Source organism: Pteronotus mesoamericanus, unplaced genomic scaffold (genome assembly GCF_021234165.1).
Source record: "Pteronotus mesoamericanus isolate MK-2021 breed Mesoamerican mustached bat unplaced genomic scaffold, CSHL_Meso_final contig_33, whole genome shotgun sequence".
Classification (NCBI taxonomy): Eukaryota; Metazoa; Chordata; class Mammalia; order Chiroptera; family Mormoopidae; genus Pteronotus; species Pteronotus mesoamericanus.
This window is the reverse complement of record NW_026555135.1, coordinates 3,371,241-3,398,836: the sequence shown is the minus strand read 5'-3', so window position 1 is coordinate 3,398,836 and position 27,596 is coordinate 3,371,241. Positions and strand designations below refer to the sequence as shown.

The 27,596-nt window shown below is 36.7% G+C and overlaps 1 protein-coding gene across 4 annotated transcripts in view; it reads right to left on the bottom strand.

Annotated features, from left to right (window-relative positions):
* Positions 1-27,596, bottom strand: part of UVRAG (UV radiation resistance associated) — a 264,247-nt gene that overhangs the window by 215,932 nt on the left and 20,719 nt on the right. For 2 of the 4 annotated variants that reach the window (XM_054576288.1, XM_054576291.1), the window contains exons 2-4: positions 26,769-26,886; positions 19,089-19,123; positions 10,441-10,602 (exon numbers count right to left, since the gene is read on the bottom strand). In XM_054576288.1, coding sequence (XP_054432263.1) covers positions 10,441-10,602; positions 19,089-19,123; positions 26,769-26,886 — 315 coding nt within the window. The remainder of the gene's footprint in view (positions 1-10,440; positions 10,603-19,088; positions 19,124-26,768; positions 26,887-27,596) is intronic. The other 2 variants (XM_054576290.1, XM_054576289.1) reach the window with 2 other exon arrangements.

Below are 27,596 nucleotides of genomic sequence, written 5' to 3'. Positions count from 1 at the left end.
AAGAAAAAGAAAAGCATGCTTAATAAACAGGCTGCATGAAATTCCACAGTTATGTAAATTTCAGCACTGTTAAATTATGTTAATAAGAAATATAGACAAACTATACTAAATGACAGTATACAAGTATGATCCTTTATTCATTAATTATAGATTAGTGATCCAACAATTGTGCTAGAATACTAATATGGAGATTACAGAATACAGAGCTCTGTTAACCTAACCACAACCTGATATTTTGATCCCTTTATGAAAAGACAGCTGACTAGAGTTAATGAAATGAATAATAGATATAGTCTGAGCAATGAACCAACAATAGCCTATATCCCCCAATCACTGTGTGACCAAACTTCAGCAAATTACTTAATCTCTCTAGGCTTCCATTTTCTCACTTTTACTGAGTAAAATAACAAACTTGCTCACAAAAGTCCCCAGGTCATTGAGTGCATGTAAAAGGATTGTATAAATATAAGAAGATACCCAAACAATGAAAAGGTACATAGTTATTCTTGTTATTAACACCAAGTTCTAACCACTTAAACTAAGCACAAGAACTCCTGCAATTACACATGGCCCACATAAGCAGTTCAACAAATTTTCCAAATTCCGACCTTGAAAAGATCTATTTTCAAACTCCTCTGTTTCCTTGTCATCCAAATCCATGTCAAGACCAATTTAGTATATGACTTTGGGGTAAAACATCCTGATTTACTCTATTACCTCTAAAGGCTACTCAGGAAACGAAGTCAGAGCTGTAGCTCTGGCACAAACGAGTATGTGACTTCAGACAAGTTACATCATCACTCTGGGCCTAGTTCCTTCAACTAAAAAGGCATGAACTGGATTATGATCATACTTCTGCGCCTATCCACATCTTTTCTCCTTTGGCTAATTCCAACACACCATTCAAAATTCACTAGGACCATCAACCAACTTAATCTAATTAGCATTTGTAAAACATTCCATTTAATGACAGCAGAATACACATCACATGTACATGAAACATTCATTCACCAAGACAGACCATATCTTCCAGGCCATAAAATAAATCTCAAAAAAGTTCAAAGGACTGCTATTCTACAAACTATTTTCTCTAAACTCAACAGAACTGATGTAGAAATCAACAAAAGAAGGATGTCTGGAAAATCTACAACCGTTTGAAAATTAAACAATTATACCTCTAAACAACCCTCAGGTCAAGGAGAAATATAAGGGAAATTTTTAAATATCCTTAATTAAATAAAAATGAAAATACAATATCAAAATTTTTGGGTCATAGCTAAAGCAATGCTTACAGGAAAATTTACTAAATGCTTCTTTTAGACAAGATAAGTTTCAAACCAGTAATCCAGGATCCTGCCTTAAAAAACTAGCAACGAACAGCAAATTAAACCCAAAGAAACAAAATGAAGAAATGAATAAAGATAAACGTAGAAATCAGTGGAATTGAGAATAACCATAAAGATATTCAATGAGACAAACCAATATTTTTTTTAAAAAACAGTGAAATTGATAAATCTCTAGGCAGAATGCTCTTAACACCGAAATTACCAATAGCAAGAATAAAAGAGGAAAGCAACACCATATCCTACATATATGAAATGGATACAGTAATATTATGGAAATTTTTATAGCAACAAATTTGAAATCTTAGGTGAAATCAATAAATTCTTTGGAAGACAGCCTATCAAAGTTCACTTAAGAAGACACAGATAATTTGAATAGCCTCTTACATAATACAGTAATTGAAGTCATACTCCTAAAATTTCCCACAAAGGAATCTTAACACCCACATGGCTTCACTAAAGAATTTGATCAAACATTTGTGAAATAAATAACGACTCCTCTACATAAATTCCTCCCAAAAATAGAAGAGTAAACACTTCTCAATCCATTTTATGAGATCAGCATTACTCTGATACTAAAGCAGACAAGGACATTTCAAGAAAAGTACAGACTAATATCCTTTATAGAATTAGATGAAAAACGCCTTAATGGAATATTAGAGAATCAAATCCACTCCAAATGAAAGGAAACTTCCTCAACTTGATAAAGTATCTACAAAATTTATAACTAACATACTTAATAGTGAAAGACTGAATACTTCCCCCAAGATCAGCAACAAAATAAGGATGTGATGTCCACTCTACACTTCCACCTAACCTATTTAGCATTGTACTGAGAGATCTTAACCAGTAAAATAAAACAAGAAAGACATAAACATTAGAAAGGGAGAAAGTAAACCATCCATATTCACAGACAACATGACTGACTACATAGCAATTTACAAAAGGAATCCACAAAGGAAAAAAACTACCAAATCTAATAAGTGAGTTCAGTAAGGTCATAGAATAAAAGATCAATACAGAAATGTTTCTATGTAACAGAAACAATAATTGGAAACAGGAATATTTTTAAAAAGGAATACCATTTAAAATAGCATCAATAAACATGAATCCATAGACACAAATCTAACAAAATATTAGGCACAAATCTAACAAAACATGTGCAAGATCTGTATGCTATGTGCCACAAAAAACTGTTGAGTGAAATCAAAGATGATCTTCACAAATGGAGAGATATATCATGTCTATATATTAAATACTCAACATTTTTAAGATGTCAATTCTCCCCAAATTTTCTTAGATTTAACACCTATCGAAATCCCAGCAGGATTTTGGTAGAAATTAACAAGCTATCTTCAAAGTGTATATGTAAAAGCAAAAGATCTAGAAGAGCCAGAACTTTGAAAAGAGAACAAAGTTGGAGGATTCGTATTACCTGCATTCGAGACCACTGAAATTTCAGAAGTGTGGCTGGGATGGCAGGTGGAGGTGGAAGAGGTTATAAGGGGAATACCAAGTGGCAATAGAAAAAAATACAATAAAAATATATATTAAAAAATAATGTGGTAATAGTATAGGGGCAGACATATTGATCACTGAAGAGTCTAGAAACAGACCCACACAAATAATTTTCAACAACTGATTTTCAACACAGATGACAAGGTAATTCAATGGAGAAATAAAACCTTTACAACAAAAAATACAGGAACGAATATTCATCCATCTAAAAAACAATGACCCTTGCACTTCATATAAAAGTTAATTCATAATAGATATAGATATAAATGTAAAACATAAAACTATAAAATTTCAAGGAAAAGAACTTCATAGGAGAAAATCTTTATGACCCTGGGTTAGGCAAAGTTGTCTCAGAGAAAACAAAAAGAATGAAACATAAAATGAAAAACTGATACAATGGACTTCATCGACATTTTAAAACTTTTTTTTTTGAATGGTACTTTTAAAAAATGAAAAGACCAAGCCACCAACAGGCAGAAAATACTCAGAAAATACATATCTTATAGAGGATTTACTCATAGCCAGAATACATGCAGAATTTTACAACTCAGTGGGAGAATTCAAACTAAATTAAATATGGGCAAAAGATCTGAAGAAACATTTCACAAAAGAGAGAAAAGACAGCGTGTGCACACAAGAGAGAAATTCATGGCAAATACACTTTTTTTAAATGCTCGATATCATTTCATCACTAGGAAAATTAAAATTAAAATCACAATGAAATACACATGGAACTATCATACTATGTTGATGAGAAAGCAGAATGGTAGTCACTTTGGAAAGCAGTATGGCAATTTATAAATTTCAACATGCACTTACCATTAAGACAATAAATTTCATTCCTGGATATTTACTCAAGAAAAATTATAACATATGTCAACACAAAGACCTATATTTAAGTATTCATAGCAGCATTATGCACTGTGGTAGTAGTTACTCAACTTTATACACTTTTCAAACTCATTGAGATGTATGTAAATTACACCTCAACAAACCTAACTTAAAAAACAAATATTTCATTCCAAAGTCAGCCCTCCCTGACTCTGTCTAGGCTTGTGTAAATACCTCTTTGATGTACTCCCATAACTTTCTGTGTAGCAATTCATATATTATCAGTTTATTGGGTCTAAGAATCTTCTCTTACTTGTCTTTGGATCCTTAACACTAAGAACAACGCCTGGTAGAAAGCAGAACAATGAATCTGGACTTCCAGCCAAGATCGGGGCATAGGTAGATATGCTCTGCTTCCTCACACAACCGAAAGAATAACAACAACCAATTTAAAGATAAAAACCAGAACTACCAGAAAATCAAGCTCTATGGAAGTCCAACAACCAAGAAGTTAAAGAAGAAACATTCATCCAGACTGGTCAGGGGGCAAAGTTGGGCAGCCTGGGTGAAGAGGACATGTGGCAAGTCGGCGGACAGGGTGGGCAAGGCAGCAGCGGGCGGACTGGGATATCCCACATTCACATGCGGGTCAGCTGGAACAACTGGGGAACAAGACAGACCATGCGACCCACGGTTCCAAGGTGGGAAACGAAAGCCTCAAAACCTCTAATGGTAAAAACTTGTGGGGGTTATGGCAGCAGGAGAAGCTCCCAGCCTCACAGGTGAGTTTGTTGGAGAGACCCACAGGGTCCTCAAACGTACACAAACCCACCCACCCAGGAATCAGCACCAAAACGGCCCAATTTGCTTCTAGGTGGCAGGGGAAGTGACTGAAAGTGGGGCGAGAACTGAGCAAGCTTGCTCAGCGTCATTGTTCCCTCTCCGACCCCTCTCCCACATACAGCACCACAACACTGCAACATGGGTTGCTCTGCCCTAGCAAGTACCTAAGGCTCCACCCCTTGCAACGTAAGAGGTGTGCCAAGACAAAATATGGTCCAAATGAAAGAACAGACCAAAACTCCAGAAAAACAACTAAGCGATGAGGAAATAGCCAACCTATCAGATGCACAGTTCAAAACACTGGTAATCAAGATGTTCACTGAAATGATTGAGTAGAGCCACAAAATAGAGGAAAAAGTGAAGGCTATGTAAAATGAAATAAAGGAAAATATAAGGGAACCAATAGTGAAGGGAAGGAAATTGGGACTCAAAAAACGATTGGGATAAAAGGAAGAACTAAACATTTAACCACAACAGAATGAAGAAACAAGAATTCAAAAAACTGAAGAGAGGCTTAGGGACCTCTGGGACAACTTTAATCATAGGGGTGTCAGAAGGAGAAGAGGAAGAGCAAGAAATTGAAAACTTCATTGAAAAGATGATGAAGGAGAACTTCTCCAATCTGGCGAAGGAAACACACTTCCAAGAAGTCCAGGAAGCTCAGAGAGTCCCAAAGAAATTGGACCCAGGGAAGAACACACCAAGACACACCATAATTAAATTATCCAAGATTAAAGGTAAGGCAATTTTTTTTTTTTAAATTGTTCCAGTACAGTTGTCTCCATTTTCCTATGAACACTTTCCCCTGCCCCACATACCCCAACATCCCACCCACAATCCTTCCCCGCTCTGACCTTGTCCATGGTCCTTTATATATGTTAACCCTTCCCCTTCTTTTCCTCCACCCCCATTTTCCCCCTCCCCGCTTAAAGATAAGAAGATAATCTTAAAAGCAGCAAGAGAAAAGAAGACAGTTACCTACAAAGGAGTTTCCATAAGACTACCAGTTTATTTCTCAAAAGAAACCTTAAGGGCAAGAAGGGGCTAGAAAAAAGTATTCAAAGTCATGAAAGGCAAGGCCCTAAAACCAAGATTACTCTCTCCAGCAAAGCTATCATTTAGAATGGAAGGGCAGATAAAGTGCTTCCCAGATAAGGTCAGGTTAAAGGAGTTCATCACCACCAAGCCCTTACTATATGAAATGTGAAAGGGACTTATCTAAGAAAAAGAAGATCAAAACTATGAACAGTACGATGACAACAAACTGACACTATCAACAACTGAACCTAAAAAAGAAAACAAAAACAAACTCAGCAAACAACTAGAACAGGAATGGAATAACAAATGGTGATGAGAGGGGAAGAGGAGGAGGAAGAATGGGGGGAAGAGGTGCAGGGAATAAGAAGCATAATTGGTAGGTATAAAATAGACAGGGGGAGGTTAAGAATAGTATAAGAAATGGAGAAGCCAAAGAACTTATATGTATGGCCCATGGACATGAAATTAAGGGGAGAAATAAAGAGGAAATAAAATGGGACCACTGTAATAGCATAATCAATAAATAAATAACAAATTTTTTTTAAAAAGCAAATCAATGAATCTGAGTAATTCTGACTATTATCCTGATACATTTCAGTCTTACTTTCCTCTAAAAATTTGTAATTTTATTTTATCTGATTTTCTAGTAACCTGTAAGTTGTTTTACCTATTTCACAGGTGAGTTTTCAATTTCTACAATAATATTGTTTCTAATTGGCTTAAAAAAACATGTTTTCTCTTCCTTCTGTTCTCTGTCATAGCAACATAACCAACTTTGTATGAAGACACCTGAATGCTGACACTCTGAAATTAGGGCAGGTTACACAGAAGCAAAGTTAGGTATTTTAATCAAACAACCACTTAAGGAATGTGTGGGTGAAAAGTGAGAGTAAAGCAATCTTCTCTGGCCAAACCTCCCCTCTATACTCTAAACATGGGGGTGATCCCCTACAACTCTATAGCCTATAGGCCTGCAACTCTAATGTTAAGAAGCACCCTCCTCCACAAATGTACATACTTTCAAAAGAGTAATAAACACAGTCTATATCACAGTCTATCCATAGGGAGCCTACTGCAGCATGTGGGAAGCCAGAAAGGGTGTGTGCTTTCAGTTCAGGGCCCCGGTTGGCCAGCCTAAATGTTCCAAGTGTCTGGTACTGAAGCAGAGGAGAAAGGCCCTGAGCCTAAGTCGTTATCTTAGCATTTTTAATTATGACCAGATGTAAAACAGAGATAAAAATACAAAAATAAAAAAAGATTAAGAATTTGTAGCAGGTTAGAATTTAGTTAGGGAAAATACCTATTACGTGCATTGTTCTGGTCACTATTAAAAGGACAAAAGTATAGTAAGCAAAATGAGGACAGAAATTTTTTTTAATCTGAAAAATATGTTTAAAAGAAACACACACCAAAAATGGCAGCATAGGTAAACCCTGCTCGCCTCCTTGCACCACATCGAAATTACAACCAAAATATAAAACAACCCTCACTCAGAATCGCCAAAAATCAAGTTAAATGGGAAGTCTGACAACTACAGAATTAAAGAAACCACATCCATCCAGACTGGTAGGAGGGGTGGGAACACAGAATGGAGGGGTCTCAAATCCACATGTGGTGGATAAAAATTCAGGAGGGATATCTCAGGAGCGAGAAGTCCCAGCCCCATACCGGGCACTACAGCCCAGGGTTCCAGCGCCAGGAACCTAAGTCCCCATTATTTCTGACGCAAAAACCAGCAGGGATTGAGTTGGTGGAAGAAACTACTGGAGTCCTAAGTAGTTCCCCTTAAAAAACCCACACACAGACTTACTCAGACTCACTCCCTCTGAGCAACAGCACCAGGGTAGCAGCTTGAAAAGGCACCTCTGGCACACAGGGAGGAGCTGAAGTGTCTGGCATCAGGGCAGGAGCTGGGGGACAGCTTTCTCCCAGTCAGAAAGGCAGGCAGAGGCCACTGTCGCCTTTCTGAGCCCTTCCCCCACAGAGCCACAGAGCCAGCAGGCAGGTGCCACATCTGAGACTCCATCAACCTGGCTAACACTGTTGGCCCCACCCTGGAGATTCCCTGAGACTCCCTCCCACCCAACTTACGGGCACACCCAAACCATTAAACATGACTTTCCCATTTGATGGCTGGTCTTGGCTCATGCTTCACAACTTCCTAAATCCTCGCAAACAAGCAATCATCAGCCTCAGTGAGCTCCCGTCCCCTGTATCACTTGTTAAGTGGCCCCAGGCCCTGCACTAGCAGCAGCCAGCCTAGATCCACAGCTCGGTTTTGCCTGGCAGTCTCCAAGCCCAGCACCATCTCAGATTGCTTTATAGTTCAAGCAGGGTGGCCCCAGGCAGAACACCAGTGGACTGTCCTTGTCAGCACCACCTGGGAAACCCCAGAGCCTGTGCACATGGTGGACAACTAAAGACCATGTGGGAGCACCATCATCCTGCCCTGCACAGCTGATCCTCTACAGAGGGCGGAGGGTGGTGGTCAGTGGTCACAGCCGGTCCTTGCAGCTGATTGGTCTGGGTAAATCCCTCCCACTGACCTACCAACAGCAATCAAGGCTCAACTACAAGAGGAGGGTGTACTCAGCCACACAACGGGTGCACCTCGAGCACCCAGCTTGAGTAATAAGGGAGGTTATGTCACTGGACCCTACAGGAAACCTACTACATTAGGCCATGCCACCAAGACAGAGAGTCATAACAGCTCAACCTAATCCACAGAAGCAAACACAGGGATGCTGTTAAAACGAGAAGACAAAGAAACATGGTCCAAATGAAAAAACAGATCAAAATTCCAGAAAAAGAACTAAGCAAAATGGAGATAAGCAATCTATCAAATTCAGAGTTCAAAACACTGGTTATAAGCATGCTCAAGGAACTTAGTGAGGACCCCAAGAGCATAAAAAACATCCAGTCAGAAACAAAGGATACACTAATTGAAATAAAGAACAATTTACAGGGAAACAACAGTAGAGTGGATGAAGCTGAGAATTAAATTAATGATTTGGAACATAAGGAAGCAAAAAACAACCAATCAGAAGAAGAAGAAAAAAGAATCCAAAAAAAAATGAAGATAATGTAAGTAGCCTCTGGGACAACTTCAAGAGGTCCAACATTCACATCATAGGGGTACCAGAAGGAGAAGAGAAACAGCAGGAAATTGGAAATCTATTTGAAAAAATAATGAAAGAAAACTTCCCTAATTTGGTGAAGGAAATAGACATGCAAGTCCAGGAAGCACAGAGAGTCCCAAACAAAATGGATACACTAGGGCCACTCCAAGACACATCATAATTAAAATGCCAAAGGTTAAAGATAGAATCTTGCAAGCAACAAGAGAAAAGAAGTTGGTTACTTAAAGGGGAAATTCCCATAAGACTGTCATCTGATTTCTCAAAAGAAACTTTGCAGGCTAGAGGGGATTGGTAAGAAATATTCAAAGTCATGAAAAGCAGGAATCTATAGCCAAGATTGCTCTACCCAGCAAAGATATCATTTAGAATCAAAGGGCAAATGAAGAGCTTCCCAGACAAGAAAACCTAAAAGAGTCCATCATCACCAAACCATTATTATATGAAATGTTACAGGGACTTATTGAAGAAAAAGAAGATCAAAACTATGAACAATAAACAGACAATAAATATATATCAACAATTGAACGTAAAAAACAAACTAAGCAAACAAGAACAGAGACAGAATCATGGATGCAGAGAGCTTTTTGATGGTTGCCAAATGGGAGGAGGCATCGGAGAATGTGTGAAGAGATGAGGGGATTAAGTACAAATAGGTAGCTACAGAATAGCCAAGGGAATGTAAAGTACCATATAGGAGATGGAGTAGCCAAAGAACTTATACACACGACCCACGGACATGAACAGAGTGGGGAATTGCCTGAGGGAGTGGGGGTGGGGGTTGCTGGGTAGAGGGGACAAAGGGGGAAAAACTGGGACAACTGTAATTGCATAATCAATAAAATATCATTAAAAAATAATAAAAAGAAACACACACTACAAATCATATATTATTAAATAAAATATTAAGAAACATCAGGGATGTTTGTAGATACGACTAACATTTTAGGGTTACCTTTAACAGTAGTCCCACAGGTACCACAAAAGAGAAATGGCATTCATTCCCAGGTAAAGTAGGTGGGCTACCAAGAACTACATGTATGTATCAGCCAGGTCTAGATTTAAATCTCAGCTCCAGCTAGCTGTGTGACCTTGAGCAGTTTCTTAAATTCCCTGAGGATCAATTTTCCCATCTGGGAAATAAGAGCAGTTACTATCAACCTTCACAAGATTGCTGTTAACGTTAATCTTCGTAAGCCATGTCTTGGGATGGCAAATAGATTTCATTTCATACACAGTTCTAATATGTTGCTAGCTGACTCCTGGAACACTGTGTTAGAAAGGACTATTACTTCTGAGTTCAGCTAGAGTGCTACTGTAACCTAGCTACATCACTCGTGGGGGAGGGGTAATAGTTTATAAGCCAGGCATTTGTCATCTCTGTGCCCAGAAAACAATAAGTAGCTCTTCTTATTCTTAGAACAACCCAGTGTTACTGGTCATAAGAGAAGGTGTTTAATAGTATGTTCCTTGTTCCTTATTTTCAACTTAATTTTCAGATTCGGGGCGAGGGTGGGGAGGTGCGGATGACAAAGCATATTCTTTCCTACGAAAAGAAAATCTCTCTTAGATCAGCAGATTAGGGTCCTTCCTCATAAGTTTATTCAACTAAAGTTTTTTTATACGTGGTTCAAATTTCCATAATTAAGTAAGCAATCATAAAATGTGGAATCAGAAGAAGAGGTTAACATAGAGAAGACAACTATTTGAAACAGCAGCCTCAAAATTACCTGCTGTCCCAAGTATTTCAGCCCATCCAAGCAAACTTTCCATTCAATCAACAGCTGGTAGACGTCCTCCTTTCCACCCCATATCTTCACCACGAAACAAGACACAGATGTATCAAGACGGTCCGGCATTATTCCAAAATCAAGACTCCGCCACGTTGGATTCTGTGGATGGAAATGAAAACACGCTTTAGGAAGACTCTAACTTGTTTACAGTTATTTCAATTAGATTGTAGATAATTTTGTTTTTAAAAACCAAAGACCTCATGAATATATTAAATTGCAAACTTCAGTCAACCAAGAAGACATTCTAATTAACACAAAAGGGGTGATAATGGTATATTAAAATTTCTCTTCTTATTTATTATAGTCATTAAAAGGAGCACATATTCTTAATCATACCATTTATTTATTCAATAATCAAGATACAATTATTAAGAACCGACACATAAACAATGCCCTCAAAGTACCTCTAACCTATTGGATTCAAACTCCCGTTTGCTGGCGCACACAACACAAGAGTGACAGGACACAAAGCTGGAGACAGAAACAGGACTAAACTGAAAGATATTTAATGCCTTGCCAGAGAAGCAGTCCTTCACTGTGTGAAAGATTTGGGGCCGTTGAAAGGTTTTAAGGGTAATGAACTAGTACATGCAACAACATGGATGAATCCCACAAAGACTATATTAGGCAAAAGAATATATGCTATATTTTCAAAAGCTGCTAGTTCAAAAACTAGCAGAGCTAATCTATGGTGCTACAAGTCAGGATAAGAGTTCTCTTTTGGAATAGGTAGTAACTAGAGGGAAAACACACGAGGTGCTGATGTTCCATTTCCTAATCTGGTTACACTGATCTCTTCGAAAAGTCATCAGACTATTATTTCTGCCCTTTAAAGTGCTATATCTCAACAAAAAGTAATAAAAGTAATTTTTAAAAGACCCAGTAATGGGAAATACACAGCATCTTACAAATTAAGTGAAGGTATCTGTTCATGGTGTAATTTTAGGCCCTAAAGCCTAGATAGCAGGAGTTGGAGGGCTTTCCTGGCCTTTAAATTATACCACCTGAAAAGGCAGCCATTTACTGGCCTACGTGTAAAATCACCTCTGAACAAAAGTACGTGTACTCTAGAATATAAAGTTACTTCAAAATCTGTCAATGATAAGCTCCAGAAAAAGCATGAAATAACCACTACTTTCCAAAGTCAAAAAAAAGTAAAGACTTGGTGAATATGAGAGAGTTGTATTACATGAGGGATAAGATTTTGGAGGTAGTTGTTGTATTAAATATTCTTAAATACTTCATTCTAAAATAAATTAAAAACCTTTGGAGGGAAGAGTAGTCTTTTGAAGTTATTTCATGTGGCTAAATAGAAGTCTGGGGTTTCCTTTCTAAGCCAATACAACATTATTATAGTAAAGCTACTGTCAATGTTCTTACAGTGGCCTTCCTTTATACTTTTATAAAATAGCTGCCAGGCAATGAGCAATAATTCCCAAGTTGGTGCATTCAGATACAAAGCAGACAGTTTGCCACATATTCAAAGACTTCATTGCTCAATACTGTTATTGTAAAAGACCCATAAAATGATTTTTATTTATATTTACCTAAACACACTGGCCCATTTTCTAGATAAAACAAATTATTCAAGTACTAACATCATTTAGGGACCTACACCATATTCACTAATTCACAGTGGCAGAATGTCAAGATATGGATATCTTTTAAAAATTCACTGAACATTAACTACCCACAGAAAATATAAAATTATTATTCATTACCAGGACAATTTCTCTATAACACTGATCAGTAACTGCTCAATTCATACCTATTTAATTGAAGAAATACACAAAAATAGAAAATTTTCAAAATACACAAACTAGCTATCACAGTTCTTAATAACACATGTGTGGTCACAAGAAACACAGCTAAGAATTCATAAAAGTTGTTCAAACTTTCTAAAAACATACAAGATTGCTAACTATCTCAGGAATTGCATACTGAATTTGTTAAGTAGTATTTATTCCTCAGCCCAATAAACTCTTTCCCCCATCTCATTCACCTCTAATCATATTTCATGTGTCAACTTAGGAACCACTTATTGGTTGAAAACTTTAGTAACCACCCTGTCCCAAATTGAGATAATAAAATACTCCTACATGTTTTCATAGGATCCTCTTGTTCCCTGGTAAAATAACTGCATGTGTCACTTATCTTAGGCTCCCTCCAAATCATGTAGTTGCCCGGGAGGAAGCTGGAAAACCCTAGAGACAATGCTATACAGCACAGAGCAACACAGCTTGGCCTAACCCAGAGGAGCCAACTCCCTATCACAGACACACCCACAAGGATAAAATATAAGTTCATTCAGTCGCAGCTGAATGAGAGTTCACTCAGGCCAGTATCTCAAAAATGACTATTTGTACTGTTCACATCAGCTTTTTCCCAAAGATTTAAAAAGAGCTCAGGCAGTCACAATCCCAACATAAGTTTACAGTCCTGATAATTACATCACATGCTTTTCCTTAAAAAAAAAAGATACATGCTCTAAAACTTTGTTTATTCAATTTTATGGCCCATCACTGGCCTCTACTAGATCTAACTCTAGGAGACATTTAATCGGATGAAGGAAGTATAACACAGAGAAGCAGCAAGATGCTGCAAAAGAGCAGGGCTCTGGAAAGTAAGTTTTATGAGTCACCACTAGCTTTTCAGCCTAGAGCAAGTTCCTCAGCCTGAACCTCAGATTCCTTTATAAAACAAGCATATCTCTCACCTTATAGCATTGTGATCAGTATAAGAAACAATATATATACTGCAGTCAACACCATACTTGAATTACAGGTACACACTTTTTAATTAGTACTTTTTATTAAAGTATTAAAAAGCACACATGAATTATCTATCACTATTCTTACTCCCACCATGAGATTTTTTTATTTTTTAATAAAAGTTTTAAAATTCCGCTTAAAAAAAATCTAATAATTAACTTTATAATTGTTAACGATGGATACAAATGGGTTTATTCTAATTTGTCTTTTGTGTATGTACAAAATCCACTTTAGAGAATTCAATTTCTTCCATTCTTACGGCTTCAATCATTTTAGTTATTACCAATGATCCTTCAATCATGCTAAGGATATAACCTCCTCCTGAACCAAAAATAAAAATGTTCCCAAGAGTTAACAAATAGTTTGGAGGGCATGGCTAGCTGAAGCCAGAGACAGTAAAACTGAATAATTCATTAGTAATTATTTTATGCTAAATATATCTTAGAAGAAACCATCACTTTGATGTATAACTTGCAGACACATCTCCACCATCTAACTTATCACGGGTGAATTACTCTTGTTACTCAATGCAGCAAACGTTTGTTGGCCTTGTCTGGGTGAAGCGCTGTGCTGGGACATTAGAAAACAGACAAATGAATAAGTTGGGGGTCCCTGCCCACCAGATGCTCCTAATTCTGTGTGACCTGGAACTGTATCCCTTCCAAAATCTTATTCTTATGCCATCCAGCCTTTCACTATCATATCCAGTCTCTCCAGGGCACTTCATCTGCTGTCCTGGTCCTCAGTTCACTTGCCCCCCGTCAACTTTGTCATACTTGCCTGGCAAAACCATGCCTGCTCACGCCACTTCAGCCATGCTAACTTCTTAGCCATTTCTTGAGAACCTCAAGGACATTCCTGCCTTTGTACCTGCCTGTCTCTTGGCCTGGAACAGCCTTCAGGTGTCTGCTCAAAAGCTTATCCTCTATACGATTACCCTAGAAAAACAGGCAACCCTGACAGGTGCTCCCTTTTGCTACTTTATTTTACTCCACTATATTTTTTACCATTTAGCATATTCCAATTTATCAATTCTAACACTGATACTTTCCTTCACATTGTAAGATGAATTCCAATTTTAGAAATGTTAAAATCAATACAGTCCTGCAATATTTGACCACCAGGTGGCAGTCATCAGATGTCTCTACGTGCACAACCTTAAAAGCAGCTTTTAATATCAACTCTTCCAAGTTAGGCACAGTGTTGGCACTACGTGTGCTGAGTTTAATTGCCATTTAAAATACCTTCATTGATTTCAATTTAAACAAAAGAAGTCCTGTGTATAATATCTATCAAAAATTTAAATTCAATATTAAAGAAATAACAAGTGTTCACAAGAATGTGAAGTAACCAGAACAGCTCACAGACTGCTGATGAGAGTGTAAATAAAACAATAATTTTGGAAAACTATTTGAAAATGTGTACTAAAGCTGACCCCATGCATATTCCCAGCCAAGTCTACTCCTAGATATGTACCCAGAAGAAAGGCATTCATACTTTTGACCAATAGAGATAGATAGATAAATAGATAGATGAAAGTTCATAGCAAAACCACTCATCTTAGCTCAAAACTAGATTCTAACCATCAAGAGAAGACTGCACACATTCTGGTATATTCACAGAACGCAATACAACAGAACAAACTAACTACAAATACACCCTAACAGTAATAATGGTGACTCTTAAAATATAAAGTTAAGACACAGAAGTCAGACTCAAAAGACTGCATACTGTATGATTTCATTTCCATAAAGCTCAAAAACAGGTAAAATTAATTTATGATGTTAAAAGTCAAGAGAGTAGTAGAAACTGAAGAGAGCAGGAGGGGGCTTCTAGGGCACTGAAAATCTATTTCTTGATGTAGACATTAGTTACATGGGTGTATTCAATTTGAAAAAAGTGACCAAGATGTACACTCAAGATCTGTTAACTCTCATGTATGTTAAAATTCAACAAAAAGTGTTATGTTTTTATGTAAGCAGAAAGGCAAAGAAATAAAGCAACAAGGCATCAATTCGGTATTAGAGAAGCAAATATCTGTCAATATAGAAATAACCTCATTCATCTTCTTTATAGGATTTAAGAGAATTCCCACAAATTAAGGAAGTCGTTTTATACTTTATCACTGAAATACACCCAAAAGACTCCCTATCACACACAGGTCAAGCAATGAACCTCAAGGAAGGAAAAACTGCTAAATAAATATAATGCCCATGGAGGATACAAAGTTGAAGCACACGAAGTCCCTGCCTTCATGAGGTTTATCCTGCGTATTCAAGGACCTCCAGCACCCTGTGAACAGCTAATGACAATGATTTAGAATGGTACCAGCAGTAGAGTACAAAGTGAATACTTTTTAAAAGCACACACAAAGAAAGAAATGTCTTCCTGCTATATGACACATTGTAAGAAAGCTTTTCAGAATCATTTAGAACTGTGCTGTCCAATATTACATCCATTAGCCACTGTGGCTATTTAAAGTAAAATTAAGTAAAACTAAAAATTCAGTTCCTCAGTAACACGTAACCACATTTCAAGTGCTCAGTAGCCACACGTAGCCAGTGGTGGGCTGTACTGGACAGTGCACAGGACACTGCCACCATCACACAAAGCTGACTGGGCAGCACTAGTTTGGAGTGCTCAGGAGTCAGCGGCATAGGATAGGCACATGAGGACAGTTTACCTAACCTTTAGGGAAAACGCTCTTTTTAATCTTGTGTCCATTTTCCCATGTTGTCTTTGACATCAGAATGGCAAACTAGGGGGCAAGGGGCGGGAGGGGATACTGGGGGAGCAGGGGGACAAATGGTGATAGAACGGTATAAGATAATAATTTTTTTTTAAAAAAACCATCCTGGCTGGTATGGCTCAGGGGATTGACAGATGCCCTGTGAAATGAAAGGTCGCTGGTCCGAATCCCGGTCAGGGCACATGCCTGGGTTGAAGGCCAGGAGCCCAGTTGGGGACATGTGAGAGGCAGCCAATTAATACATCTCTGATATATCTCTTGCATACCAATGTTTCTCTCCCTCTCTTTCTCCCTCCTTTCCGCTCTCTCTATAATTAAATAAATAAATAAAATTTTAAGACTATTATTTCAAAAAAATTAAAGAAAGGATGGCAAAACCAGGCCCCAGTCTAAGGACCAAGCTCACAATACAAACCCATAGAAAAAACAGTCAAATCCTTAAGTTATGTGAGTAAAAAAGTTTATTCACAAGCTCAGAGCCCATCTTAGTTCACCCAAGTGAAAATTTACTGAAAGCTTAGCAAAATAAAGTATTACTTTGCTTAATGCTTTAGAAGCTAATTAGAAGTCAGTCAATAAATATATTTGTGGACAAATCCACTGATTAAGAAACATTTGCTGAGCACCTTCTATATGTCAAGCACAATGGTAACCAGGAGGAATAAAAGCATTTAAATCGTTAATTCTATTCAGCATATAGCAAACTAGTTTAAGAATTAAACTCCTACGCAGAAAAAAAAAAATCAACCAATTCTGCCCATCTGTGGTTCTTCAGAGACAGCAAGAGAGGAGGTGACACTGTGACATCCCCAGCACATTCTCTGAGGATCACTGATGCCTCTGACGTTCAGTGCCCATTAATCGGAACCAGCCACAATGATTTAGCAGAAAGCTAAGAAGACTCCTTTCAAAAAGAAAAGAAGTGAATTGAAGTTTATCAAACCTATATTAAAAGTACAACAATCCTTGCCAAAAATGTCATAATCTTAAAGAATATCCCTAAAAGGAAGTATCAATGAACCAACATTTAACAAACTACCCAACAGAATACAGTGGGCACTAGGGAGACATAAAGATATCCAGGCAGTCTCCAACTTCCTCTACTGCACAAGATGAAATGCTCATGAACAGGTACAATGCAAGCAAATGTTGTTGTTAAGTGGTGTGCCTAGGAAACAATCGCAGTACAAACTGTAAGTTGAAAGGATCTTGGAAGTCTTTTTGTCCAACCCTCTCCTTTGTCTGGACCATTTTACAAAACATTATTCAGCCTAAGTACACAAGGGATGAAGATGTCACAATTCATAGAAAGGTCACAAGCGATTGTAGATAGGAGTCAAAAGGAGCTGAAGATAGCAGTGAACATTCAGAGATGATGTTTAGACATATGGATTAGGAAGTCAATTGAATATCAAGTAAATACAATACTAATAATGCGGAATAATACACTAGGGTACCACTGCATCATAGGGTCCACTATAATACAAATCCAGAGAAAACGCAGAGATGTAAAACCATCTCCAAATGGAGTTTTTGGCTAGAGAAAGGAGAGTAGATAAATCAAAGTGACATCTACTCTTTCTGCTCCCTTCCCCTGCTCTCACTTGTCTGTGGGCCATTTCTATTTCCACCTGAACCAGAAGAAAAAGAAAAATTAGTATTTACTCAGTAGCCACTATGTGTCAGGCATGGTGCTAGTTACTTCTCATGAATCATGTAATGTATGAACAGGTTTACTGATGATTGGAGTTTCTCAGAGATGGGCTTAAGGAAGCTGTTTGACCTAAGATCCAAATCTATTATAATATTTGAGATATATGGAAGACAGCTTAATGAAAAGGAAAGAGCAGTAGAAACTTTAAGCCAGAAGGCCTGGGAACTGAGGTTCTGGTCTTGCAGTTGTGTAACTGTGAAAGCTGTTGGGCCTTTCCATATGTCAGTTTCTTAACACCTACCCTATCTACCTTACATGTTTTTCTAAGTGTCAAAATGGTGTAACATAGGTAAAAGGATTCTGCAAATATAATACATCACTGACATCCATTTATTCATCTGACAAATACTCACTGAGCATCTGCACTATGCTACACTGCAGGATTTCAGAGGTAAACAAATCTGGCAAGGTCCCTGCTCTTATGGGACTTAATGTTCTGGTGTATGGGAGACAGGTGATAAACAAACACAAACAAATCAGTGAATAAGTTTCCAATAGTAATGGATGCTCTAAAGAAAATAAAACAGGTAACAAGAAAAACAGTGAGTAGGAGAAAGAGAACTACTTTAGATGGAAAAGTCATAGAAGGTCTAGCTGAAGCGACATAGCTGAGACCTCAAAGAATTCTGCCAAATGAACAGCTGGAAAAACAAGTTGTTCTGGTAGAGCATAAGGAACAAGATAAGCTTGGTATGTTCAAAGCACTAAAAAAGTGAGGTATGCCCAGAATATAATGAGTGAGAAAAAGTATTAGGAGATGAGATTTAAAAATGTGGAGAGTAGGCAAATCCAGTATGGTCTTGGACCATTAAAGGGATATTATCATTACCATAAAGCTCTTCTTTTTATCAACATGGCCCAATAAATTGAGCCATTTATGCAAATATCAAGTGAACAGAGTATCAAAAGTAGGACACTTCCAAATTTCTAACTGTGCAATGTCATTGCCAAAAACAAGTGGGAGGGTCCTATACAATGGCCCTAAACATAAAATTTTTAAGAACTATATCTAAATGAAGATTTCATTTATTTCAATGTTTGGTAAGTCAAAAATCTCTATAGTAAATAGAAGTGATAGAATTATAAAATTTGAGCTGAAAAAACACCAGTTGTTTTTAAAGTTCATTTAGCAAATATTTTTCAAGTACCTACTATGTGCCAGGCATGTTCTAATCACTAGAGATATAGCAATGAACAAATTGATGAAGATTTAAGCAGTAATTAATCAGAAGATTTAACTGTAGAAGGATCAAAATACCAGAACTGAACTTGACCTTGTTTTATGTCTCAGGATTTTCTGAAACAGAAGTTATAGGCTTGGATATATGTACCTGTCAGAAGTCAAACTTACCAAGGAATTCTTAATCACTTCACTTCTATAAAATTCTGGAAAAAAAGAAAAAAAACAATAAGTGATATGGAAGAAAATAAGCTCGTTAACTCTTAGTCTGGTAAACTGTTTAACATATGTTTCAGTAAAACACTTAAAACATTTTCAAGGTATTGATCCTCTCTATATCTTTATCTGTAAAAAATAAAATAAAATAGAAATAAAGATTAAATAAAAGTGTTTTCAAGGGAAAAACATCAGTAAAGAAAAGTCAAAACCTATTAAGAGTTAAGTTAGTGATTTTTACTCTACTAGCTCCTTTTACCCTAGATTCAAATTTCAGTCCGTAACACTAAGACTTTCTTCTCCCCTACCTGCTGCCACTCTCTACAACTGATTCCATATGCTCTGTTTTTCTCAAATGTCTCTTATGACCATGCATTGTAGTATTGTGGAATGAATACTGATCTAGCAACCAAATAACCTAACATCTAGTTCCATCTATCATTAATATTCTGTCCCTTTAATTTCTTTGGGCCCATTTTTCATTAGACAACTTAGAGAATTAGACTAATAACCAAAGGTCCTCTGTAAGCATTAAAATTTCATGATTCTACCAACCTTCAAGTATGCTGTAAAAGTTACAAAACCAGAAGACACAATCAAAAGAGAGAAATGTGACAGAGGTTCAGGCAGTCATTTCTGGCCACCCTCCAACGTTCCCTGTTGACCCTGCCAAAGTCACCTCCATGATGCTCTGTCTCTGCAGAGCTTACAAGGACCCTTGTATCCTTAGGGTGCTATAGGGTGTGATGCACATACCACTGGTACTTGGATGATTTTACATGAGACATGGAGAAGCTCTTTTTTTCTAATATACTGAAACTTATGACTCATATATTAAGTCCCTCATTGTTAAGTTCCATAAAGGAGCAATGTTTGTTTTATACAGTTGCTGTCTCCTAAGCACAAAAAATCATTCCTGGCACAGGGCAGACAACATTTTTTTTTTAATCAACAATTTCACACATTACTCTTAGACATAAGTTTAAAAATAATGAACTTTTAAAAACATATTAAGCATGCAACAGCATAGGTAAAACTCAAATGTGGTGAAACTTGTCAAGGTGGTCTACTAATGACTGAGGCTCGGGAATAGTAACGTAGCAAATAAAAAGCAGACATGGACATAACACTCTTACAGGTGACCTCGTTCAGTTAAAGCACTTCCTGACAAATGTATCATTTGCATTACTCTATGCCTGTTTTCCTTCAAAAACAGAAAAGATAGGATAATTCTATTTTGTGGAGAGGCAGTCACAATATATTAAGTGAAAAAAGAAAACCAACAGGTTCTAAGAACTCACAACAGGAACCAAATTTTTATATTAACAATGTTTATCTTAGATGGTATGATTTAAATTGCTTACTTTTAGTTTTTGTTTGGAAGTTTTCTAATTTTTCTATCTTGGACAATTATTTGAAATAAGGAAAGGGATCATTCTAATTGGTATTAAAAAGAATCTCCTACTGCCCTGACCCGGTGGCTCAGTTGGTCAGAGCATCATCCCATGCACCAAAAGGCTGTGGGTTCAACTCCCGGAAATGGCACATACCTAGGCTGTGGTTCAATCCCTGGTCAGGGCATGCACAGGAGGCCACCAATCAATGCATCTCTTTTACATCAATGTTTGTCTCTGTCTTTCTCTGTCTCTCTCTCTCTCCCCCCTCCTTCTTCTCTCTCTAAAATCAATAAATATATCCTCAGGTGAGGGTGAAAAAATAAAGAATCCTCTACTGATGAACATTTAGGTTACTGCGATATTTTAGATATTTCAAGTAATGTTATAAACAATCTTTTAAAGATATATATGCTAAGACATTTAAGTCTATAGGATGAACTTTTAGAAGTAAAACTGCAAGACAAAAAGAAAAACAGAAATTTGATAAACATTGCCAAATTATTCTCTAAAAATATTGTACCATTTTACAATCACACTTATGAAAATACCTGTTTCCACAACACTGGGCAACCAAAAGTATTATTCTTTTCATTTTTTCCCCAAATGGCTAACCTATTATTCCAATAGGTTATTCCATGATTATTCCAATCATGAATTAACTAGAGATGTATGTATGTTATGTATTTGTGTATACATATATATTCTAATTTATACACACCATACACATTTTTAGAAAAAAGGACTAAAAGAACTAAAAAGGTGTTTTTTTAATAACAGAGTATTTTTACTTTATACATTTACATTTTTGTATTATTTGAATTTGTTACAGTATGTATTACTTTTAAAATCAGTGGGAAAAAAATAAAGATACTCTTTTTCCTTTGAGAGAATTCCCCAACTTAATCTGTGGTTAAACTGTTAAACAGTTCCTAAAATAATATCTCCAGCTCTTGGAAAATTAATAGTATCATTATTTCTTTCAAAATTTTGCTAACTGACGGTGCCCATAAATGAAACTAAATAATTTACCTTCTCCATGAGACTCTCAAAATGGACTTGCTAAATGGCTAATTTAAATGCAGAGAGGTCAACAAAAGTCACACAATTTGGAAACAAATCACCGAGTCTGAAGTAGTCTAACATGCTAAATGTGGGCTTACACTATCATTCTGTTACATCAAAACACTGTCAATAAAATGAGCAGCATAGTGAGAAACAGAACAGTGTATTTAGAGTCAAAGAACAGTTCCAGTCCCAAATCTACCACACATAAGCCTGACCCCGGATAAGTCAACCCTTTGGGGCCAGTTTCTTTACCTTTCAGAGGACAATGACACCTGAAAAATAAGAGTTGTTGTGAGGCTCAAAGGAAATAGTGAATTTTTAATTATTTTTATTAATAAATTATACTAATTTTTATCAATTTAATTTGAGCAAAAAAGATTATCATCCAAGACGTATTTCGACGTGAAAGGAAACCATTAGATACAAACACTTTTCTGCCCATGCCGAGGCCTAAGAAGCCAGCAGCCGGAGACTGCAGGACCCGGCTCCCCAGGCACGCGTGGGCGTCAGGCAGCGCTCCATTCACTCAACGCATGCCTTTTTAGTACCACAACCTGACTCTTAACAGAGGAAATACAATCTTAAACTATACTAGAAAACTATTTTTCACCTATCAGATTGGCAAATGTTCTAAAGTTTGCGCAGTCTGTTGGTGAGGCTCTGGAGGAAAAGACATGACACGTGGGAATGTAAATGAGGACGATTTTCTAATATTTACCAAAATGTAAGTATACACTTTCTTTATACTTCTACTTCTTAGAATATACAAAAATAATGTGCTTATAAAGTTATTCAATACAGTACTGTGTGTATAGCAAAAGACTGGAACCACCTATAAATGTCTACCAAAAGGAGACAGTTAAATAATTAAAGGTACATCTATTCAATGCAAAACATTGCAGAAAATTAGGGAAGCTCTCTATAAACCAATATGAAAAAACATTTAGGACATGGAAAAACATTTTAAATATGAGAAAACATTTAAGACATTAAGTGAACATTTCAAATATATATGTATATTTGAAATTATATACATAATTTGAAATATGTATATATAGCACAGAAATATATATAGTTTGGTAATGATTTTACTTGTATTTGTATAAAGAATCTCAGGAATGATAAACAAGAAATGAATAAAAGTGGTTAGAAGGATGGGGTAGAAAACTAGGAAGATAGAACAGGTGAAAGGAAGGCTTTAATACAAACCTTTATGTGTACACACACACACACACACACACACACACACAAGAGCGCCATGAAGTGCGCATCATATACTCTGAACCATGAATTCCATTAGCTATTCAAAAGTTTAGAAAAAAATACATACATATATGAACTTAGTATGTGGCAAGCATGCTTCCAAGAACTAGCGAGAGTACAGCGAGAACCAAAGTGACCTAAAAACTTCTGCCCTCATGGAGTTTACATTCTAGTGGAGAGAGATATACATTAATCAAATAATTAAACATATAGTATGTCAAATAATATGAAGTATTATGGAGAAAAATAAAGCACAAATGACAGGGAGAGAATAGTCACAATTTTTAAAAGGGTTTAGTCAGTGGTCAGGAGAGTTTCTCTGAGGAAACTTTCAGAATAAAGACCAGAAAGGCAGTGGAGGAAACTGTCATGTAAATATCAGGAGGAAAGTGTGCCCAGGCCAAAGACACAGCAAGTACATAGTTAAACAGAAGGAAATTTGATATATTCAAGGAATATCAAGAAGGAAAGAAGGTCAGTGTGGCTGGAACAGAAACAGAAGAGTAGAAGGAGATAAGGTCCAAGCAGTAACAGAGGGTCGGATCACAAAAGGCCTTCTAAAAAACGAGAAGGATTTGGCTTTTACTGAGTAAGACAGGAAGTCAGTGGAGGGCTTTAGGAGAGGAATATCATTATTTCACTTTCATTTTCATGAGCTCTCAGTTGGGAACATACTGAAGAGGGTGCATGAGTAGGCAAACTTGTAGAAGTCTACTTCAACAATTCAGGCAAGAGATGATAGTGGTTTGAAGATAGTAAAGGGTAATCAGATTATGGATATATTATGATAGTAAGAGCCAAAAGTATTTGCTGCAAGACTGGATGCGGGATATAAAAGAGGACAACCGAGGATGATTCCAAGGTTTTTCACCAAGGAAATAAAAGAATGAGAGAAGAAACAATACAGGAGGTGGTTTGGAACTGGAACACCAAAAACTCAGTTTAAGCTACCTACTAGACTCCAAACAGAGATGTAGAATAGACAACTGAAAATAGGCGTATGAGTTCAGGGGGGAGGTCCAAGCTAAGAATAAGAACTTGCAAGTTGTTAGTGATCACTGGTATTTAAAACTAAGAGACTCGAATGGGATCACCAAATTGGATTATATAGAGTTTGTCTTCGGATACATTCAAAACAGCTCGTTGGCATCCAGGAGAGGCCAGAAACTCATACTTCATGGTGAGAAAAATAATGATGGCTTAAGAACAACACCAACTTTATAAAAATTCCAAGTTTAAGAGGAAACCAGGATTAAAACCTAGCTCCTCACACGTAACACAAGACTTCATGCTCTAGAGATGTGATAACTAGTGTTGGAATTGAACTACCTAAAAGGTAAACGGCCTCCTAAAAGTGCTAAAAGATGTCATTTTTATTTAATCCCATACATAACTTCTTAGGATCTGCTGTGAATTCAGCTGAAATAAAACAGTAACTTAAAATCAGCATTTAAGATATTCTTCCAATTAAAAAAACTTTCTTATAAAATTAACAAATGATGCCACTAAACAGGTGGTACATATGGTTTTGTGAGAAGAGCCAACTGGCTTTCTGTAAAGGTCATCCTATACCAAGAGCCACATAATAATCATGAAATGAACAATTAAGCCTGTGCCCGTCATCACAGATCCAGTAAGATACAGTACTAGCTAGGTTCAGTAAGGAAAGAGCTTCCTGATTCCTCCTGTGGTAGATAATAGTTACAGAACCCAAGTTACGGGTCCAACAAAACCACCATGACTAAACTTCATTCATCCATGACAGCCTGGGGCAGAAGGAAGTCTCAGAAATCATCAGTCCTCCCATTTGAGAGATAAATTAACTAAATGCCCTAGCCACAGGGCTTGCCTGTTAGTGATAGACTCAAAACCATCACCAGACACTGGACTTCCTTGTGGTCTGTCACCAGCTATTCCCTAACTGTGCTAAGAATCATTTTATTGAGATAACCTCAACAAACAGCCCATGATAACTTCTAAGCTCACAATGTAATTTGAGCTAGAAGACAAAATACAAAAACAAGAAGAAAAAAATCACTTTCTTCATATCTCTTAGACAAGTTTTTACATCATGGTCACCAACCAGCCCCATGACTCCTCCCTTTTTAGAAACTACTCCTATGATTGTTAACATCACAATTCTAATAACAATTGCTATCACTTACCAAATGCCTAAGATGTGGTAAGTACTATGTTAATTACTATTATCAGAGATAATTACGCAAGGACATAGAAGTTCTATGAAGATAACCAAGAACTGGTTCTACAGAAACATGTCAAAAATTTAAAACACTCTGGCACTGTCATCCATTGCTAATGACAAAAGCAATCAGTGAGAAGTAGATGAAATTATTATTAAGATCTGCCAAAATGCTTATACCTTCAGGACAAAAAACAACCAAACTGTTTATTTTCTTTCTGACACACAGTACGACATTTCCAAGGCCCCTTTTCATCTAAAAAGAATGACGCAGATTTATGGCCAACAGAATGTGATGGAATTGAGCTGGGCCATTTCCATTTAAGATTTTAATCTCCCTCAACTGATCCCTTTCTTGCCAAGCCAGAGGTCACATGTTGACGGCAGCAGCATTCCAAAATAGAAGGGGCCCGACACCTGAGTCACTGCCACTCAGCGAAGGGCTGCTGGGACAGCACCCAACAAAGAACACCTGCACCAGACTCAGTGTGAAAAATGTATTATATTAGGCCGGTAAGATCAGTGGTATTTGCTATAGTAGCTAGCACTGATCATTCAGGTTACAGTAATTGTTTTAAAAATGTGCAATGGTCAGAATAAAAAATAAGAATGAAATAAAATTATATGAAAAAATGGCAGATTTTAGAGTCCTTTTTGATCCTTAAGAATTATTTTAATGTTATTTACAATGGGGGAGGTTCTGCTCTATATAATTCCTGATTGAATTTTTAATGACCATATACTGGTATTAAGGTTAAAAAAAGTTATTAAAACAACTACTGCTTTAATAATGTTTTTTTTAAGTACTTAAAACCAAAAGATAATGTCATTCAAATATTTCATCTTTGCCACAGGAAATTCAAAGTACTTAGTAACTTTAATAAAATACAAAATGCCACCTTTTGTTAATATAAGACCTTAGTAACATTGTGCCAAGTGTTACCACCTTATCTCAGTTGAGCCTCATAAAAACTTATCTTGCAAGCTTCATAAGACTCATTATCTCCACTTTACAAATGGGAAAAATGAGGTTCAAAAGCCATGACCTTTGTCCAAAGTCACACAATTAGTAAACAGCTGAGCTACAACTAGTATGGATACTTTCAATCCTAATCCAATGTTCCTATCATTGCACCACCTGACATAAAGTCAACTGACTATATCAAAGTGCCTTTCATCCAACATGTATTCAAAAGATGCTTGTTATTTTGAATCAAATATTTGGCCTACTCTTAGAACTGTCACTTATGGAAGAGTCAACATTTTAATACATAAAACAATTCAAAGAAACCATGCCAATTCTTCTAAATAATGACTCCATATACACAAGGAATTATAGATATGGGAAGATATGAACTGGGACCCAATTTTTTCATAATATTAAAGAAATCAATTACATTTTAGAGAAAAGCAAATTAGTACTGGATACTAGACTCATATAATTTATTTTAAATAATAGCTACTGGAAAAAAGGCATAACAGCTTTTACATTCATAAAGGAATAATAAACTTATCAATATAAGATTCAGTTAGCTGAAAGAACTATCCAAATATCATGTTTCTTTAATATATATAACTGCTCATGAAATATTGTCACAGCATGACAATTTAGCTTTTCAGTAAACAATAATATCAAGAGACATTTAGGTTACAAAAGAATAAAAATGAGATGTAACGATCTGTGGATAGCAAGTTCACAGAATCCCTTACCTTTATGTATCTTTTCAGTATTACACAGGTGGAGAGTGAAGTAGGTATCAAGGAGTTGATGGCCATTTCTATTAACAATATTTCGGGCAGCAATGTTCCGAAGATGTCTGAGACGGCGCTGAAAAGTAACCACATAAAGAGGCATGTTCAGTTCTTTCCTCCTATAAAATTTTCTGAAAATTACAATTCAAAAATAAAACACAGTAAGATGTCCCAGTCATTTATTTGTTGAGCCAGCGACTTTAACCCAGCTTCTTACTTATGTCTTAGCACCCCTCTATCGATTGGGAATTATACCTGCCATATCTTATTTACAAGGTTACAACATGTCATTTTCATGTTGTAAGCATGAAATGACAATAGGAAATATCTTTGAAAAGCATAAATGTTATGTAAGTGCTATATACCTGCAGAATAGTCTTAGTACTTTCTGGAACATAAACCAAGTAGTAATTTGCTTTTTTCCTTCAGAAGGATGCAGGTAGACATACAAAGTCCACCTCATACCAACAGAAAATCAGCAGCTATTACATACATACAGCTCTACTGTTAGTTCAGTCTAGATGCCAGGCCATCTCTCTATCTGTACAACCATTAGAAAAGAAGCCAAAACCAAAAAATAAGCAGTAACTCACTGGTTGCTCCATCATGCCAATAACCCAAATGATAGCTTAAATTAAATTTTCACTTGATCAGCAGCCAACCAATCTCTATTTCCTAATCAGGCTTCCTCCCCAACAATTTCTCAAACTAGGATATATGAATTATTTGGAGTCACAAGTGTGTTAGAAAGGTAAAGCCTCCTTAAACAACAGCAGAAGTGAACAA